Source organism: Panthera tigris, chromosome B1 (assembly GCF_018350195.1).
Source record: "Panthera tigris isolate Pti1 chromosome B1, P.tigris_Pti1_mat1.1, whole genome shotgun sequence".
NCBI classification, from domain to species: Eukaryota; Metazoa; Chordata; class Mammalia; order Carnivora; family Felidae; genus Panthera; species Panthera tigris.
Genome location: NC_056663.1, coordinates 154,065,139 through 154,086,123, shown reverse-complemented (window position 1 = coordinate 154,086,123; position 20,985 = coordinate 154,065,139). Strand labels below are relative to the sequence as shown.

The 20,985-nt window shown below is 33.3% G+C and overlaps 1 protein-coding gene across 3 annotated transcripts in view; it reads left to right on the top strand.

The window, feature by feature from the left end:
* Positions 1-20,985, top strand: part of ADGRL3 (adhesion G protein-coupled receptor L3) — a 687,513-nt gene that overhangs the window by 622,917 nt on the left and 43,611 nt on the right. For all 3 annotated transcript variants that reach the window (XM_042984449.1, XM_042984448.1, XM_042984447.1), the window contains one exon: positions 18,468-18,636. In XM_042984449.1, coding sequence (XP_042840383.1) covers positions 18,468-18,636 — 169 coding nt within the window. The remainder of the gene's footprint in view (positions 1-18,467; positions 18,637-20,985) is intronic.

Here is a 20,985-nt window from a genome sequence, read left to right as displayed (position 1 = left end):
ATGATAGAGATTACAGCCTCTTCCTTTTAATCTGGTAAGAATGGACAAGTAGTTGATGTTGGCAAGAGGGGAGAATTGTGTGGTTTCTACATTTGAGTAGGCAGGGGGATGGGATCTATGTGTACAGTGAAGGTTCGTCTTATATAAGAAGGAGTATAGACAAAACAGTTCTTCCTTTATATGATAAAATTATGACTGAGTTCTGTTAACTTACTGGCCAGCAGATGTTTTCCTTTAAAGTAATGTAGTAAACTATCATGACTCATACGTATAAGTACCCATTATGTCTAGAAGTATTCGTCTACCTGGGAAGAAAGTTATATAACATTGAAAACTATAACATTATTCTAAGATTATTTTAATCCTCTACTTCCCTATTTATATATTAACATGAATATTAATATATATACTTGTTATAAACTTAAAATTCTGTGTCTCCTTCTCTCTCTCTCCCTCCCCTGGTTGTGTTCTCTCTCTCTCTAACGTAAAGAAATAAACATTAAAAAAAAAAAAAAAGACGCATAAGGGGGAGGGACTGAGTTGGCAGCAGTGTAAAACTTGCGTGGCTTCTCTGGAGTCTACCCTCCAGCCCTTCTAAAGTGTTCACCAACCCAGAAGCTCCTTGAACTGCAGCATCTGTTAGGGGTTTTAGTGGAGGTTTCATTACAAAAATGTGATTGATCAAATCCTTGGTCAATAATGATAGAACTCAATTTCTGGGCCCCCACCCTTTACTAGGGGTGGAGTTGTAGGTAGGAGTGGGGCTGAAAGTTCCAAGCCTCTAATCACGGCTTTTTCTCCAGACCTGTCCCTTCTGCTCACCTCCACTCTTTCCTATTCTCTCTGCCCATCATTCATTAGCATACAAAAGACACTGTTATCACTCAAGAGATTTCAAGGGTTTGAGAAAGTCTGCCCCAGGAACAAAGACCAAATATTTATTTTTTTGTTATACCACAGCAATCTTGATTTTTTGAAGTTAGTATGGTGAATATTATAGTACTAATACAAAATTTTCCTTGAAAATGGCTTGCCCTACATTATGTCCGTAAACATTTAGTGATAGAACAGCCTAAGAATGTCATTTTTCCGAGTCATCCTATATTTCTAACTTCTGAAAAAGTTTCCAAAAATCAAGTCTAATTTTCTATTAATATGCTACTGTGTGTATAGCTACATAATGAAAATTTAATCAAATCTTATGAAAATGAGAACATTTAATTACTGTAAAATTCATTTGTCTCCAAATAGTGTTTTAAATTGCTTTATATATATCATTTAAAAATTAATGTAAGAATCTAGTTACAATTTGGGGATAATTTTTTCTTATTTGTTTTAAGAGGCACAGAGTGCACTCAAATTGAGGAGGGGCAGAGAAGGGGAGAGGCAGAGAGAGAGAGAGAAAAGCAAGCAGGCTCCGCTCTGTCAGTGTGGAGTCCAATGCAGGGCTTGAACTCATGAAATGCGAGATCATGACCTGAGCCAAAGTCAGACTGAGCCACCCAGGCATCTCTGGGGATAAAAAAGTTTTAACCTCCTCTATGTTTATATTTTTTGTTCATTTAAAAATATAATTGCTCTTTATTTTCCTTGAATTTTAAACATTTGAATAAAGGTTAAAAATATTTAGCAATGTATTGTTTAATTTTTTTTTTAAGTTCATTTATTTATTTTGAGAGAGAGAGCACACGAGCAGGGGAATGACACAGAGAGGGAGAGAGAGAGAATCCCAAGCAGGCTTTGCACAGTCAGCACAGAACCCGATGCTGGGCTCTAACTCATGACGTGAGATCATGCCCTGAGCCAAAATCCAGAGTCAGACGCTTCACTGACTGAACCGTTCAGGCACCCGGTATTTTGTTTAATTCTATTTTGTAAAATGAACTCGTATGTACTATGGGTAAAACTCACAAACATGATTCATTTACTTTTAATATATTATTTTAATGTAGTTTCAGCTTATAAACAATTATATAAGGAATGAGTAAATTTGGAATTGTAGATTCCAAATGTAAATGAAAGCATTTGAATCACTTTTGATTACTTCCAAGCAGATCATTGTTTTTCAATACAAAAGCCAATTTTTACCCAGTCGTTATTTAAGGGATAGTTCTTTGAAGTATTATGTAGAAGATATGAGTACTTCCAAAGGCTGAATGAAGTACACAAGAAATCTCACTCGTATCATAATTTTTGGGCTTTTAAAAGTTTGTTTTGGTTACTGTAATCAGAACTAACTGGAAATACTTTTTTTTTTTTTCCTAACAGAGCTTTCTTTAAAATGACACAAATTATTTTAAATTGTAATTTTTATTTAGTTCGGTGACTATATATAAATTTGTCTGAAAATTTAACAAAATTTACTGATTTTGAAAATGTGTTGTGGGAAACTTTGAATAAGTAATATTGGGCTGAAAGACTGTTAGCTTCCAAGTCCAAATCAACCCATTTCAAATGCTTCTTGAAGATATTTAAAGTAAAATATTGTAGGCAATATTAAGTTAAATACTATGGTGTATTTTCAGTCACATACTGTAAGTAAAAATTTAGTCATAGATTCCACTACTCCCTGGTTCTGCCCCTAAATCTACTGTAATTGCTGTACTTGATCAGATAGCACTTTGAGATTTTATGTGTTGTTTCTATTTGAAATTTTGTGCAAAATAATAAGACAATTAGTTAACTTGTTGAAGTTTTACTGTGTGCTAGGCACAATTCTAAGTCCTTCTCATGTGTAAATTTAATCTTTGCAATAAACCTTCTAAGTTTCTAAGAGGGTAATTAACTCACCTTTGGATCTCATAGCTAGTTAGTGCCAGAACTAGGATTTCAGCAGATTGTCAGACCTGAGGGTCCATTTCCTTAACCATTACTGTATATTCCTTGTTATATCACATTGCACATCTATAAATAAATTGCGTTTAATTTTAAAAGAGATGATTTTCTTTTCAGTAAGCATCATTTTATGTTGAGTATGTGCTTATGAATCTTTAAATCTAGTGATTGGATTACATGATCACTAAGGGCCCCATCTTTAAAAACCTGTGATTCTATTAGTATTTTAAGTTATGGACTGTAAAATCATGAAGGAAAATGCAATTATCAGGATTTTTAATGGCACAGCAGTCTTGTGAGGATTAGAAATAGAGATTTCAGAGTTACTGTTATTTAGGGTGAATTACTGAATAAAACCACCTAAGAAGAATGTTGTTCTGGGAATGGTGATTCAGAAAGTATAGTCAACAAGGTAAATGTAATAACATTATGTCATGGAAGCCCAAGAATAGAACAAGTTGTCAACCATAGAATATTTCTGAGTGGGCAAATATAATATGGAAAAAATTAACAATGGTTCTGTCAATGAAAGGGGCACTGTGGAATTTTGTGGGTAAAGATGCCTAAAGAGAGTAGCTTTTAAGAAAATGAGAAGTGATCAAGTATGGATTACTTGATAAATTTTTCAGTAAAAGATAACGCTTAAGATTCTTTGAGAGTCTGGAGAGTGTCTGAGATCTAGGAAGAAGGTATTTTTGTTTCTTCAAAGTAAAGAATATTAGAGTATGTTTCCTGGTGAGAATGAGCCAATAGAGAAGAAGACATTGATGAAGCAGGAGAGAGAACAATCACTACAGAAGCACAGTTCTTTAGAAGCATCTGGATGAGCAGATATGTTGGCTTTATAAGAACAAAGGCACTTCTTTCATTATAATAGGAGGGAAGATAGTGTGCAGGGGTGCTGTTGAAGACAGTTGATTGATTAGTGTTGGAAGATGGGAACATTTCTGTCAGTATTCTAGGTAGAGTTCTCCCAGAAGTGGACTCTGAATCAAGGATTCAGTCAAACAATTTATTTAGGAACTGCTTTCAGAAGAAATCAGTAAGAAAGTAAGGGAAAGCAGTGTAGGAAAGAGGGAAAAGCACGCAAGGTTGTCATTTTGGGTGAAGTCTCAGACTGACCCAGATGCCAAAGGGAGCACTGGAGTGTAAATTATACTTTGCAACTTTCCAACCTTGAGGCAAAGGAGCTGGTATTGTATAATTTCACACCTGTTAGTAATTGACCACAGGCTCCCTGTGTGGTGTGAATGGAATGTAAACTCCCAGGTACTTCTGACTCTGTGGCATAATAGCACTCATGCCCAAAGACAGTCATCCGTAGGTCACAGGGGTAAGCCTTTAGCAACTGAGCGTGCAGCAGCTAGAGGATAGATTCAGGAGCTCTACAAGAGATTGTGAAGTCTGCACAGTGCACCAGTGTGTTTGCAAATATCAGGTGGCTTTCATTTTTTTTTTTCAAGCAAATAGGTGACAATATTTAACTGAGAGCTTAGGATGACAAGAAAGTTTGACACTGAAGGAAGATGGAGAGTAGAAAAACATATGCTAGGAAAGAATAGTTGGCATGTCAGCCATTGTTAAGTGTCACTGTTGTGTTGTCATGAATTTAGCATGTCTTAAGTAATCATGGTTGTGTGTTTTTTGTTTTGTTTCTTCCTGGGTTTTTTTTTTTGGTTGTGTTTTTATTTTTTCCCCCCAACAATGCCTGCCTATCCAAAGTTGGGGCTTCTTAGAATCATTAAAGGTGAAAGAGGAGGTAAGAAAGTAAGAAGTCATAGGATCAAGGTTAGCCATGGAGGAAAGTATGAACACAAAGGGAGTGATTTAAAGTGAAAAAGTGAAGAGTAGGAAAAATGGGAGGTCTGAAGTGGTAATAAGCATCTGATGGTAAAAACCTCAAAGGAGCTGGGGGATCATGGTCTCGCCATGGCACTTCTACTGCCAAAAGGTTGTGAGAGAACAAATATTTGAGGTTGTGTGGTCTTTGGGGAAAGTGCTGTCCTCAGGGGACAATTTCACTTAAAGCATGAAGGTTATAGAAACACCTAGAGATGAAGTTTAGTATAGAGGGGGAATGGTTGATATTTGACTGTGAGTTCCAAAGGACAGGATGGAATGTGGGGAGAGGAAGGGAAATGGTGGAAAGTTGGATTGGATTAACAGATATACCCCCGCCCCCCAAAAATAAATGGAAGTAATAAGCCTGTAACCATTTTTGTTGTCCAAATTCATTACTTACTATCTTTTTGCGGGCACTTACCATCTTGAGCAATAGAGTCCCTATCCAGTATCAACTGGTGATAGAAAAGTCCCTGGATGGGTGACAATGCTGCTTACACTCTGCCTTTAGATAAATACATATTCTCCCCAAATTCTAGAAAATACTGAGATACATAAGTCTTAAGAATCACAGCTCAAACTACTTAAATATATTCCAAATTATAAAAGGAGACAAAAATGCTCTATGATTAAACAAAATAAATAAATGATCACTGATTGGCAAATTAATCATCACAAGGGTTTGTAGACTACACAGATGGACTGAAAGTCTTACCAACATAGTCTGAGTGCATTTCAGTTTCCCCTAATTGCAGGGGTGTACCTCTCATGTAAGTAAAAACAACAACAAGGGAATAAGATAATAACAACTCTTTCAGACTTCAACTTTTCTCATTTTCCTATTTCCAGGAGTGCTTTCTTACAAGAGTGTTACCGCGTTTTAAAATGATAATTTTTTTTCTTTACCTCATTTTAAAAAGTGGTGAAAGCATATAAATTGTAGTTACTTTAAATAAAGGATTATGTATTAAATCATTGAATGTGTAATTAAAATGTGCAGACAGTATTGTAGGATGTTGTGTCTTGAGCTTCTCAGTCTGCACTTGAAAATTTCCTAATCTAATTTTCTCTTGACTGAGTCCCAATTGTTGGATTTTTCCACTACATACAATTATGTATTTTAAATAAGGTCTGTCATCAAAGTCTCTGGAACTTTTATAAATGTGCTATTTGAGTATGCATTTTAGAATACTCTGGAATGTTTTCTGTGGACGTTAATATTTTCAATCAGATCCTTCAATGTGCTAATAGAAAAGTCTTCTCAGTTCCAGAACTGAAGATTGATAGTTTAAGGTTGTAATTTAAAACTGCTTAATTACGAGATCAAAAAAAAAAAAACAAAAAACAAAACAAAACAAGCCTTGAGCATAGAAGGTAATAAGTTATCAGCAAAAGTATTGACATCATTGGATAGTAATATATTACTTCTACCAAGATGTAAGTCAAAAATGACATTTTTCTGCCTTCTTTGAATTTGCCACATTCTATTCAATTAGCTGCACAAAGGTTTCTAAAATTGCCAGATCTTGCATTCAGTAACTTTCATTAGTACAATATAATGAAACAGCACATATGTAACATCTTTAGTAATACTCAGAGGAACCCTATTAGTAAAATATTTATGCCCATTTGTTCCTGCTAAATTTTCTATTTTTTAATGTTTTTATTATTTATTTTTGAGAGACAGAGACAGAGAGAGAGAGAGAGAGAGAGACAAAGCCTGCGTGGGGGAGGGGCACGGAGAGAGGGAGACATAGAATCCTAAGCAGGTTCCAGGCTCTGAGCTGGGGCTCAAACTCATGAACCGAGAGATCATGACCTGAGCTGAAGTTGAATGCTGACCCAACTGAGCCACCCAGACACCCCTCTGTTTTTTTGTTTTTGTTTTTGTTATAACAAGTTTTAATGTTTTCCTATTTTTCCTATTATCTTTCCTGTACACTTTTTCTTTCACTTGCTGATACACAATTTGAATGCTTTTGCCATTGTTATGTCTCTGCCCAGTGGGTCCTGTCTTTATTAATTTGTCTTTGTTACAAAGAGGTACATACTTTTAAACAGTTAACTTTTCCCTCTACAGTGTGTGCCTTTGTAGTCTTTGGAGGACATTTGGAATTCTTTCTCTAGTGAGCCAAATTTCCAACATCATTTGCTAAATAATCCATCTTTTCCCATCAGATGTATGCTGCCACACTATCCTGTATCAAAGCTTTGTTTCTGTGCCCTCTCTTCTGTTCCATGGAGTACACTTTGTTCCTCTACTAGCACCATGTTATTACCAGAACTTGCTTAATATCTGTTCTAGTCAGACTTCCCATTTTGATTGTGTCTTTCAGAATTGCCTTAGCTACTCATAGACTTTTATTAGTCTTCCACATATTTTCCAGAATTAGCTTTTAAATTCTTTTAATGTATTCCTTACCCTTCTGAGATAAATCGTAATTGATCATGATGTTCATGTGCCATTAGATGTTGCTATTTAATAGCTTATTTAGGATTTTTATGTAAGTTCTTAAGTAAAACGTTGTTATAATTTGTTTTTTTATTCTCTTAAACTTTCCTTACTTGCTAAGTTATAGTAGTCTCATAAAGTTTTTCTTCTTTTCTTTTTAGGCCTAACCTATGCAAGAAAAGAATTATTTATTACTTGAATATTAGATAGAATTTATTTGTAAAATGTTTTGGGGGGCTTGAAGAATTTTTGGAAGTAGCAACAGATAGATAATTGCTCATGTGTATGTATGCATATTTTATTAGTAATTGACTTCTAATTTGATTTCATTATCATCAGAGAATACCTTCTGATTAATATTGATTCTTAGTACTTTATTGAGGCTGCCCTTTGGCCTGAAATGTGATTGAGTTAAAATTTGTTAACTTTGCTATTTGGAGCTTTTTATATATCTACAAAATTGGATTTACTTATTATATTGCTTAATTTTTTTCTTCATTGACATAATTTCAAGATTACATTCCCAGTAACAAATTTAATTGTAAATAACAACATCTTATTAAAAGTAGGATGTGGTAGAAATCTTGGATCATTAATTAGGCCTACTCACTGTCCAAGGAATTAGTTCTTATGCCCTATCTGTGTGGGGGCAACTTCTTCAAATTCTTTACCAACAGACCTTCACTGTTCCTATGAATGAAAAATTCAAGAATTCAGAGTGCTTTTCAATAGCTTATACCAGCTGATAACCTAAGAGCCATAGGCTATTCTTTCCTTGGTTCCATTTAACCCTGAAAAGATCCTAGCGAGATTATTTTACTCATTGTGGTGGTGAGTAAACTAAAGCTTATGAAGGTTACCTTACTTGTCCACAATTAAATAAAACTTGTCTGCTTTCTGTTGTATTTCAGTGCCTCCCTTGGTTCCATTTATTGGAATCTTTAGTAAGTACAGACATGTTTTAAATACTCGGTTGTGCTTTTTTTTATGTTTTAGTTGTTCTTACAAGCAGTTTATAATAAGGTGTTTATTCACAGAAGGGGTATGATGAATGTTTCTATCACAAGTTGTTGCAACAAGAGGTGATGATACCATATGGCATGAGAAAGAGTATAATAGCAATTCAACTTGTCAAAACACATTTGGCATGAATACAAAAAAAGTTATTAATTCCCTGAGTTATTTTACTTAACTTAAAAGTTTGTGCATCTTCTAAATTGAAAAAAAGAAATCCTGAAAGTATGTAGTATATTCTTTAAAGAACTTCATCTCCTTGCATTGCAATGACCAAATTTTACCAGCCCAGTAATCACATGTTCTGAAGAAACAGAAAATTCTAAAACTCTGTGGGAGTCTAAAAAACACTGGCCCTCAGACAATGAACAGTAAACATTGTGGTTTTAATTACAAGTATCAATAAAGAAGATATTTCAACTTGTAGTTATTACTTTATGGATTTTGAGATATTATGGACTAAAGCCACATTTTTCACTGATTACAAGATAAAACATACCAAAAAGAAACACAAATTTCTCTTTATATAGATAGCATTTATCTCATCTTTTCCTATTCATGATTTAAAATTTTCAAAAAAGTCATCAAAATATTAATGATGCCCTATTTTAGAACAGATATCTCTTAATGAGTTTTTATGAACATTTCACATGTGATTTTATGTCTTTTATTCTGTATATTCAAATGATTTCATTTAATGGACATTGTGGTTCCTCAGTGCACTTTTTGACACTGAGGATACACCATGTTTATGAATTAAATTTAGCTTTCTCATCTAATTCAGAGAATTCTGGGATTTGACTTTAATGTTCATTAGGAATCCAGATATACCCCATTTCAAATGAGAATGTAAAAATTCACAGCATTTACTATGCCCAAAGAAAATTTTCAATGAAACATTGTATAAACTGAGGCTTTTTAAAGGTAAAACCAAGGATCATTTCAAAAAGAGTCAGTGACTCCCTTTTTCCCTTTGGATTTCTACTTAATATATGAATTTCCAAAACACTTAAAAGGAAACCTAATGTAGCACTGTGTTTGTATTTTTCCCTTGATCCCTTTTTTGAAGTCAGAAGGTCAGTATACAGCAGTAATTATAATAGCAAATATTTATATGGTACTTTTGTAAATTAAAATTTTGTAAATTTGCATATTTTTGTGTGTGTTGAAGATTGCCAATGAAGCCCTTTTATTTAATATACACAACATGGAAAAATGGGGAAAAATTTGTGTATTCATCCATATTTCACAGATGAGGAATGTGAGGATCAGAGAAGTCAAATAATTAGCCCAAGTTTGCAAAGTTAGTAAAAGTCTCAGCTGGCTTTCAAACTCAGGCCAAGATGATTCACAAGTCCAAGCTTTCAGTTACTATGACAGGTATCCCCCTACTTTCAAAAGTTTTTGCTAATCTATTTCGTTTTTGCAAAAGGCCTACATTGGTAGCTATTTTTGCTAATTGAAAAAATCTGAACAGGATATTCGTTTTATGGAAAAAAAAAAAGGTGAAAAGCAAAACTAGAGCTCAGTGTTTGTTGTGCAGCGAGCTGTTATAGAAGCAGTGCACATCCTGAGCAACAAGAGCGGTGCTGCCAAGCTCCTTCCCTGGGAACTACGCTCAGCATCTCAGCATCAAGTCACCATAGCTTTGAATTGTATCTGTGAGCATCTGTGCTTTGTCTCAGTTTATGTTGTGCATCTGTTAGCAAGATGTGTTGTAGGGGATCAGAAAAACCTAAGAGAGAGACACGTGGCTAAGTCAGTCAGAAGAGCATGCAACTCTTGATCTCGGGATGGTGAATTCAAGCCCCACACTGGATGTAGATATTGCTTAAAAAAATAAGTAAACTTTAGGGAAAAAAAGACAAGTCCAAGAGAGATTACTTTTGGGGTGTAGGAACACTCAAAAAATTTACATATAAATTAATGTAACTCCTTCATTGCTTTACACCATCTGAGTTTATGACAGGTTTCATAGGATAGTGGGAAAAACCTGCCTATACTATCTTCTATACATTAAAATTAACACATTATCATAGGGTGATATTATTTGCTTTCAACATAAGATTCCAAAATTTGATATCTTATTTGCATGAATCATAAATGACCATAAATGACCAAGTCATTTTTTATAAACCTGGTAGATGGAGACACTGAATTGTAATAAAATTGTAGCTATGTACAATATATGCTCATTATTCATTCTCGTAATTGATATCCTTAATTTCTTTCATATATAAATTAATTCTTTAACCATATTATATTGGGTTGTAAAAATTTGCATAACATTGAGTTGTAAAGATAATATAATTAAAGTTTTATCAGTCATTGATTTAATATTTATTGATCCTGATTTATTATACTCAATTCTGCTTAATTTCAGACTTACCCAATTTATCAGCAGTGTGAAATCTGTGATTAAAAATTTAATATTGGTGTATGCTTTCAAATCTGTAATATTATTATAGGGACATTGATTCATGGGAATGAAAGTGTTCATGATATATTCTAAGCTATTTATTTTATTTATTTGGTTCATTTCATTCTCCTCTTAATAAATTTTGTATGAACAAAATGTAGCAATATAGCTTTTAACAGTAATACTGTCATTGCAATAAAATCCATAGTTGAAATACAATCATCTTCTCTGCCGTTGATAATTTCTACATTGATGTTATATGACTTTCATATTTTTCTAAGAATTTTTAATGTCTTTAATACTTAGTGATTTAAACATATGACCATAATGAAACATTTTTCATATTTTACTCAGAAATGTTGAATTATATTCTAAATGACTTTTCTTTAATTTTCCTGTAGTGGTTAAGAGAGAGAATTGAATATAATTCTAAGATAGTGTAGTCCTGATATATAAAATACATTTGAAAGAAATATAAAACAGTCACGATTTTGTCCTGTTACTAATTGATTAAGCATTTTTAACAGAGTGAGGTAGAAACATGAAATATTTAGATTTTGCTCTGATCACTACTCTTTGAGGCATGCTATCTTAAATATTCCTTAACCACTGGGTAGCAGATCTCTAAATGCTGTCTTAGATGTGGCTACTTGACCAGGCTATTCTGGTGTTTAAATGTCTGATCAATTTAAAACTCGAAAAATATATCCCATTTAAAACATTCCCATTGTCTGCTAAGATTTGTTGCTGGGGAATTAGTACAAGTAAAGGTGTTACTTTCCTTTTTCTTTCCACAGCTTCCTGTAGTCTGTGAACATTATAGTCCTAAAAGACCTTGTCTCTATGATTCCAGTTGTAAAGACTGGGGAACCCCAGATTGGTAGTTTGGCAAACCAGTGTCTCAAAGATTACTTCTACCTCAAGTCCATTAGTGTGGGTTGTTGCCAGATCCTTTTAGAATGTGGGTAACTGAATCCTTCTTAGTCCTCAGTTGGGAACTGATTAAAGAACAGTAGAAAACCTGCTTATCATACAGACACAGAAGTATTTGTTAGCTTTTTATTTTTTCTTCAATGAAGAATGAAGAATACACTTTATATAAGATACATATTTATATAAGAAATTCACTGACAATACCTTTCTCATTGCTATGGTAACCTAAACCAAATTCAAGGGGAAATGTCTTTATTCCTTTGATACAATTAGTTTCACACCAGAGAAAGTAAATTTAGCTGCATACTGAATGTGGAAATATTGGGATACTAATCAGGATATCTATCTACACTTTGATAGCTCTCTTTCTCACTATTAAACATACAGTTCAATTACCAACAACAATTAGCAAACTACCCAATTCCAAAGGATCCCAGAATGCATTCATCTTTTTTTTTTTTTTTTATGTTTATTTGGGGAGAGAGGGTGTGAGCAGGGAAGGGACAAAGAGAGAGGTGGGGGGCAGGATCTGAAGCAGGCTCCATGCCGACAACAGAGAGCCCTGTGTGGGGCTCTAACTCAGGAACTGTGAGATCATGAGCTGAGTCGAAGTTGGCCGCTTAACCAACTGAGTCACCCAAGCAACCCAGAATGCATTCATCCTGATAGGATGAGTGGGATGAATGTTGATGCTATCTACAATTCTGCCTAAGCCATTCATTTTCCTTTACCTGCTGTGACTTAATGATCAGATCTTTTGGCATGGGGATTAAATTCTCAAATACACCTCCCATCACTCCATCTTCCTTCACACCAAACATTACCCATCCCACTACTTAAAACAACAACAACAACAAAAATTCTATATGTAAACATAATAGAAGGGAAAGTTCTAAATTATTTAACTAATCTATCTTCCTTATATCTTGAATTTTAGATATTTCCTTCAAAAAATATCTCCCAAAACAACGTTCTCTTTTGAACTCTTAAAATTGAAAAAAAATATCTGACAATTAACTTGACTCATTCACATTATTTCTATCCTTTCATTATCTGTCTATACTGATATTCTGTATTATGAATCTTTATATCACAGTATTAGTATGTATCAGTTAATATTTTGGCTAAGAAATCAGTCCTCTTGAAGATGTATTCAGAGTTGTTTCCATGGGGCTAGATTTTAATAGCCCTTTTGTGGGCTTTGAAATTGTTATAAAATACATAAATATATGCATAATTATTATCAACCTGTGCAAAGACCCATAAAAACTTGATTCTGATATTGATTCTAATGATCACAGTTTAAGATAATTTTATGACATTAATATTTAAAGCTTTTAATTTTAGATGTTAGTTGAATAAAATAATAAACTAAAATGTTTGGCAAAAAAATATATTTGCTAAAGAAAGGATGGTTTCTTTTTGTTTCTTAAAAATTGTATGTACAAGACATTCTACTTCATTTTCAGAAAGTCACCACTTAGAAATTATAAGGTAACCTGAAAATTCCTGTTAACATCTGCCAAGAGCATGTTAGGCCTTTGTGTCCATATTTTTATAAAATCTTAAGATAACTGCACTGAAATTGTTTTCGTCATACAGCATGGAATGAGACTTTATTTCAATAAGCTTTCACTGGTAAATCAGAATGAAAATTATTGAGCTTTAGAGACTAGTTTTGTCGATAAATAAAAAGATGAATCAATAGCATACAGTTTTGCCGCCATAAATGGTAGCAACATTACGATCAATTTAACTTGAATTTAGTAGAAAGACATTATTAAACTAGATCCTCTAAGCCAACAGAATATCTGACAAGATGATGGAAAGCACTGATATATTTTAGGTAATCCTCAGTGTTCTTTAGATTTTGAATTATTGTATATTATTTATTATATTCTAGAAATAATGAATGGTTCTTTGTCCGTGAGCATGGATTTCATATTCAATATGAACTGGTAATTCTTATGGCTAAAATATACAAATTAAATGCTTTATCAGTTATTGCACAGGCTAAGCCCCAGTTAAAAGAATACTCTAAAATATAGTGGCCTAAATTTGTTGTTTAAAAGTGGTCTAAATCTAATACGCCAGCTCCACATCAGTAAACAGCTTCCATTTCTGAATCTGAGGCTCTCCTGTCATTTTCTCCTAGCAAAGGGGGGGAGGAAAAACTGGTCAAGGGAAGCCCGACTGCAGTCCTTTAATTGGCAAGACCCAGAAATGTCACAATTCGCTTCTGTTCGCATCCCAGTGGACACTACTTAAATGCATGGCTGTAGCTAACTGTAAGTGAAGCTGGGATTACAATCTGGGTTATTGAGTGGAACAACTGGTGCTTTCCCACAATTGCCAACAAAAACTGCTGAATTGTACCCTGTTTTGATATTTCCCATTAATGGGAAAACATCTCACTCCAGCGATTACAGTGCAAGTTTTGTATATTATTTTTTGAAACGTTTAGATAGCTCAGTACAATTTCGTACAGTGTGTTTGCATATATTCCTATATGCCAGCCTCTGAAATTTTCTTTACTTGACGTTCCACTATACCGATGAAGGTAGAAATAGTTATTCCAATCATAACCTTGGAATTACAGGTGGAATATATGGATGCAGTGGGAATGCATATAATGGGATAAGTCTCATAGTATTATGTTCTATAACATTTCAATATTAACCTAAGTACAAGATTTTCTTTGTAGGAACAGTTTACAACTATTAAAAACAATCAATTCTAAGAAATTCTTCACTCTTTACCTTTCACATATCCATGGCATTATTTAAATATCACTTGGAATTCCATTTTCTGGCTTAAAACCTTCTTTGAATGTCTTAGTCCAGCAATGTCCAATAGAAATTTCTGTGAACACAGAAATGTTCTAAAACTGCACTGTTCAATATGGCAGCTACTGAAGCTTTTGAGTGCTTATAATGTAACTAGTGTGACTAAGGAATTGAATTTTAAGCTTTATTTCATTTTAAAGAATTTAAATTTAAATAAACCCATGTGGCCAGTAGTCACCATATTAGACCGCACAGTTAGTCATTCCCTGCTCCATTTACAAACTTATTTCCGCCGCATCTATTTTACTGCATAATATTGCTCCTGAAATGTCCTCAAGTGAATTTGACTACTCAATGTCTATTATTTGGTGTTTTATTCTTTGGGTGAGAGATTCTATATTTTCAGTGTGACTTTACTCAAGCTTTAAATAGTCTAATGGTAACAATATATTTACCGTACACAATACATACCAGGAACCATTCTGAGAACTTTATATATAATATATAATTCCATAATTACAAGAAACCTATGTATGATTATTACCATTTTATAGATATATAAACTGACACAACCACAGGTTAGTTAATTTTTGCCTGAGATCAAATAACTGGTTAAGTGGCTTATCTAGGATGTAATTTCCAAACAAACTGGCTTTAAATCCCAGGATCTTACTCCATTCTTTATTCTGTCATCATTTCGGAGAAGCGAGGTTTCCCATCAGTTGTTCTCTTTAATCAAAAATGCATCACAGTTGGGGCCCAAGGGCTTTATTTGTGTATGCGTAATATTGGAAACGATTGCCCCTAGCAAGAGAAAAGAGCAGAGAGTTTCTCTTTTCTATTCTGTCACAATTCACTGAACAGACTGTTTACAAAAGGATGATCTGAAATGTTCCCTAACTTAATCTTTACTAATTTGGCACTGGGATCTTACTTTATCAGAATGATACAAAACAAATTAGTTAACATAAGTGATCATGAACGGGTGCTGTATGTTTGCTCCTATTACTAGAAAAAAATTATTCAGATTTTTTCTTAATACACTAACAGAAAGAATTTTAAAGTGGTCAGGATTGATTATTTTCAAAGGGCTATAGTGTTCAGTTTTATCTCAGATCAATCATCTGCAAGTTAAAATTACTTAGAAATGTACTGTCCATAATTAAGTAATCTTACCTACTAATATTACAGAATAAGGATACCTTTAGGTGACAAGGAGTCTGTCATTCTAAGTATCCCCCCAAGCCTTTTCCAGATTGCTCATAAGATTTCTCATTCTCTAGAGAAATGCGATCTCTAAGAAATAAATGTCTATGTCAAGTCACAAGTAATATGAGCACATGATGAAAAAGTGGAATTTTTTAGTCTCATAAGGGCTATTGCAGTATTGTAAAATTGATTTTATTCCTTGTTATGTAAGTTCTCATGGTCATTTTAGGATTTACCTTCTGGATACAGAGGGAAGGCTATGATGCCTTGTAGGGAGGTGGGGTACAGAGGCTTTTGGGGACCAGGAGAATATTTTTCATATGAAATCTTTGTCATAAAATGCTAATGTTGGTGTTCTTGTCTTTATGTCTATGCATTCTTTAGCTATGAGGATAACAGACCCTTCATCAAGTAAGAATGACCTGAATGGCTGATAAATTCCATTTATCAGTGTGGTCCCATGAACCAGCTGTCAGATCAGTACTGAAAAATCATTAGAGCTTCTGTCATTCACATTGAGGCAGAAAAGCAAACTGTGCAGGAAAATAATCAGGCATACAACTTGTATGCAGAATAAATATGCTGCAGGTGTATTGCCAAAAACAAATTCTGCTTCACCTCTTTTAATTGGATATCACCTGAAATCAGTGCCACAGTAATAGCAACTTCATGTGGTACAGACTTGTTTCGCTTTTCGTAGCTTTCTCCTTTCATTGTGACGTGTTCCTCTGTGCTGCATATGTTGTCATTTCTGTTGTTTGTTTGGACATCACTCATCTAAAATTATTTTGTGATTTAGCGGGGTACCTTCAAAATGACCTTACGAGTATGAAACTACCCGATTGCATTGGTTATTACTGGATTTCTCTTTTAAATATCCAAAAAGGAAAAAAAAATGCCTCCTTCAAAAATTCAGTTTTACATATGCAAATTTGCCTCTTTTAATTTTGACACATGCCATTGGATTAATGATCTAATTGTTTATGAATATACCTTTTAAATTTCTGACACAAAGCTACAAGTCTGTACTAATCTGATAAGAGTAAACATAAGTGTTGATATTTGGGCTCTTTTCTTTTGTACATTTTAAAATTACGTGTCCTGCCACAATAAACTTGATTGGCAACCAAGGAGTGACCTTACTGTAGACTTTCAGTTTGTTCTTCTGGTGAAGAGTCCTTTGTTTTCATTTTCTCCAATGACATTTCACTTACTTCTTCATGCTCTTGCTTATTTTTTTCTTTAGAAATTGGGCTCATTGCAGTTTTATATTATTAACTCTTGGGCCCATCATGTGTTTACAAGTAGATACTAGTAACTTGAGGATTTTATCCTATACTTGTATTTCTAAATTTAAATAGCAATTTTGCCTTGATTTAATGGTATTCTTTCCATTTTTCCTTTTTCCAATGTCTGTAAGAAGAAGCTGAGAGCTTTACCTTGAAAGTTCCCATATTTTTAATCTAGTTATAGAATAAAATATTAATATCTAAGATGTTTTCTAATTCATATAAGCAAACATTCCACATACAATGGCAAACCTCCTGTAGGGATTCTTTATTCAATAATGTTAATGTTTTAAATTGAACATGTTAAATTTAGTGGATATTTAAATATGATATATAGTAGCTGATGGTTGTTGAAGAAAAATAGTAAATATTCATGATTTATTTTAACAAGACTTTAATATTAATTGACTACTTTGGGACCATATCTTTCTTAAGATGTAGTTCTCTCTGAAAACTTTACTCAACCCAGCTTCAGATTATAGTAAATACATGTGTTTTCTTTTTAACCCCTTCATGTTGCAAAGTTTCAATCCCGATAAACATTTCTTCCTTAGACAATGCAAGTGGAGGAGTGTAGTCTGATGAAAAGAAATATTAGTTTACTCTGTTCAAATGAGGTGTGTTGGGAAAGGAAAGGGTGGTTTCATGAGGATATAGAAATCTAGACTGGTTTGGTCCTATTCTCCCATACACTTAGAGAGGAGTTGAAAAGGATTCCATTTTCACATATTGAATTCCCATCTATTGGAAAGATTCATTCTACATTGATAGTAAGTACATAACACATGGCCACGAATATATGGACTTATGTCACCCGTTGATTACTATTGCGAATGGCAGCTGGAGGAAACTAAGGGAATGGAGAGTGAGAATTGTCTTCCATTCTAGCCTACTTTGTTCATGCCGCTCCATCCCATTCTCAGCTCCATCTTCTCCTTCGAATTTATAGACCCTTCAAAGAGATGAAGGTGCCCTGAGCTTTTAAGATTCTTTTCAACAAAGCTGCCAGTTGCCTGATTTTCAAAGTCTAGTCCAGCTTAACCTAGAAGACAGCAATCCAAAGGCAAAGTAGATTGCAATGCAGAGTGGAACAATTTTTCCCACCCGCTGTATCACATTTGTTTTACATAACTATAGAAACAGACAAATAGAGCTCTTAAAATTCATACATATATTCCATATACTGGCTCCTTCTAATATGAGCTCTATTTTTGTCAGTAATACTAAAATTTTTATGGAAAAAGAGGAAATTTGGAAAAATGGGGTAAAAGCGTATCGGATGAAGCACTAATGGAGAGAGTCCAATCAAACAAATGTTATCATAACAATGAGGCCAGTGAAAACTAACATAGCTTTATAGACTTTTTCCCCCTTGCCATTCACCATAATTACATCTCCATATCATTTGCATATGTGCTGCAAATACATGAATAATTGAATAGTACAAATCTGCTTTTGCTCAAACGAATTTCTGTGTTCATAACATTTTCATTCATGTATATCTCCTCAAATTTGAAAACTTGTAGTCCCCATTAAAATCTTAAAGTACTTATACCACCTGTCTTACATTTTCTGTCAATAAAACTTACCGTAACATTTTTTTCAGTGTCAGTATTGTTGATATTATATGATTGTGTTAATTAACGACCGATCATTTGATAACCTTTAATTTTCTTTTCTCTCTACAGGTCATGGGTTATAGGTGCAATAGCTCTTCTCTGCCTGTTAGGATTGACCTGGGCCTTTGGACTCATGTATATTAATGAAAGCACAGTCATCATGGCGTATCTCTTCACCATTTTCAATTCTCTACAGGGAATGTTTATATTCATTTTCCATTGTGTCCTACAAAAGAAGGTAAGCAAAAATTCTCTGTTCAAGAATAAATGGCATATGTATCTCATGATAACAAATCAACCATAATATAAATCATTCTTGATATTTTGGCCTCTAAGAAATGAATATATTACTTTATTAATTTTATTTTTACAATAGTAAAAATAAAAGACACAAAATAGATGTGTAATAGTGAATGTATTTAACTGCAAAAATAATCAAAATATTTTCTGATTTGGACAATGAATAAAAGTATATTCTTGTAGGCTTGACCTTATAGCCTTTAATATTGTTATTGTCAGACACATGGAATTTGTGTATTGGAAATAGCTTTCTAAGATGTTATGGAGCTGTGAGATAGTGTATATGGCGTAAGAAATATGTTTTTTCTGTTTTTCTTTAAAAAACAGTTTGCATATACTGGAAAATATAAATGTTTAACATTTTATAATAATATTTGTTTCCTAAATGAATAATGACGTACTAAGTAAATGTCTGTGTACTTCTTTTCTTTAAAACCTATTTTTATAAAATCTATGAGTTAGATGATTAGAATGCAATATTTAATTTTTTATGCTGGTCTATTTTTGTGATTTTTCACATTTACAATGACTTAAAATATTCATTTTCAAAGTTAATTTTAGCCCCTAAATACTTTCATTGCATTTTTTAGAAATCTCAAGATTGATTTTCTCATCTTATACTTTTTAACTCTATTAAAAATGTGGTCATTATAGTTCCAATCACATAGACCCCTGAGCCAAGACTGTCTGGGTCTAAATCCTAGTTTTTCTACTTAAAAGCTTATGTGACTGTGGGCAAGTTAATTAACCTTCTCATGCCCCAGTTTCTTCATGTGTAACATGAAGGTAAGAAAAATAATTATGAGATATTGAGAGGTGGCTCTGAAAATGAAATGTCAAAATGTGAAAATATTTTCTAAGGAAGAAATAACACCACCTAAAATTTTTCTTTGGAAAACAACAAAAAAATAAATAAAAAGTAAATATATCAATGTCTATGAATTTTGGTTTGAGAGACTGATGGGATCTTAGACAAAACTTGAGAGGGTGTCTGCTTGTCAATATGAGTCCAGTTGTCTTCTGTTTCAGTTGTATGTGGTGGTATGTATCAAAAAATGTGTTGACATAATCATAAATAATTATAAATTATTATAATTATAAATTATATATTATAATTATAAATTATAAATAATTATTTATATTTATAAATAACACATAAATGTGTTGACATGATCATAAATAACGCTAGAATAGTAATGATGACTCAGACCTATAAATGTAGCTTACAGAAAAGTAGAGGTTATCAGGGAGTGGATGGATTCTAACCTAATGGATTAGAATTAATGTAGAAAAGAGGTTGTATTAGAATGGATGATCCTCCCAAATACTTAGTATACACACCCCTAAAATTGCAGTTGCTTAATTCAGTAAATATTTATTTTTATTCTTATGGCCCAGTTGATGGTGGTTCCTCATGGAGGGATGTAGGATGATGAAATCTCAACCAACATTAATATATGATTTCCACAGTCAGTTTGAATATTGGCATCAAGTAGGTACTCTGAGTAAGAGGTGATCTTGTGTAAAAGGTCTGAAAGAGGCTTACTTCACTTGTACTCACCTTCCATCAGATAAGACCCTATCAATGGTACCACCTAAACTACAAGGAAGACTGGAAAATATAGTCTAGCTTTTTTACCTCAGGAAGATGAGGAATTAGGTATTGTAAACAGCTAGCAGTCTACCTACTCTTTGAGTATAAAGAGTAGGACATGTAAATGATGCATAGGAATAGAGATGGAAAAAAGGAAGTGTCCGATGAGAAGAATGAGTATAAAGATGATACACTAAATTAAAGATAGGAGAAAATGTCGAGAAGTAGACAACAGCCAGTATTATAAAACATTTCAGAGAAGTCAGAGAGACTAAGCACTTGGGAAAAATTTCTACATTTTGATAGAAGAAGGTCATAACTGATTGTCACAAGAAATATATGTAAAAAGATGGGAGCAAAATCAGGAGATTAAGGAAAAGGTAGCATTTGTCTGTGTAAATAAGGGAATATTGAACCTTGAGCCATCATAAGCAGTTATAACATCTTCAAATATAGTGAAACAGATTTACCTATTATTTTTATTTTATGTATTAGCTAGCAATTTGGGCTAGTAAAATTAAAAGTTTGAATGTTATATAGAAATTTTCTTTAGAGCAGAGAATACTTTTTGTACTGTATATATTAATTATTTTGATGTTGAGTATTTTTTATTGGCCAGTATCTAATAGGGTTTTCCCAATAATTATTTTTATTTCTCTCATCTTACAAATATACATACTGGTATAGGTAGGA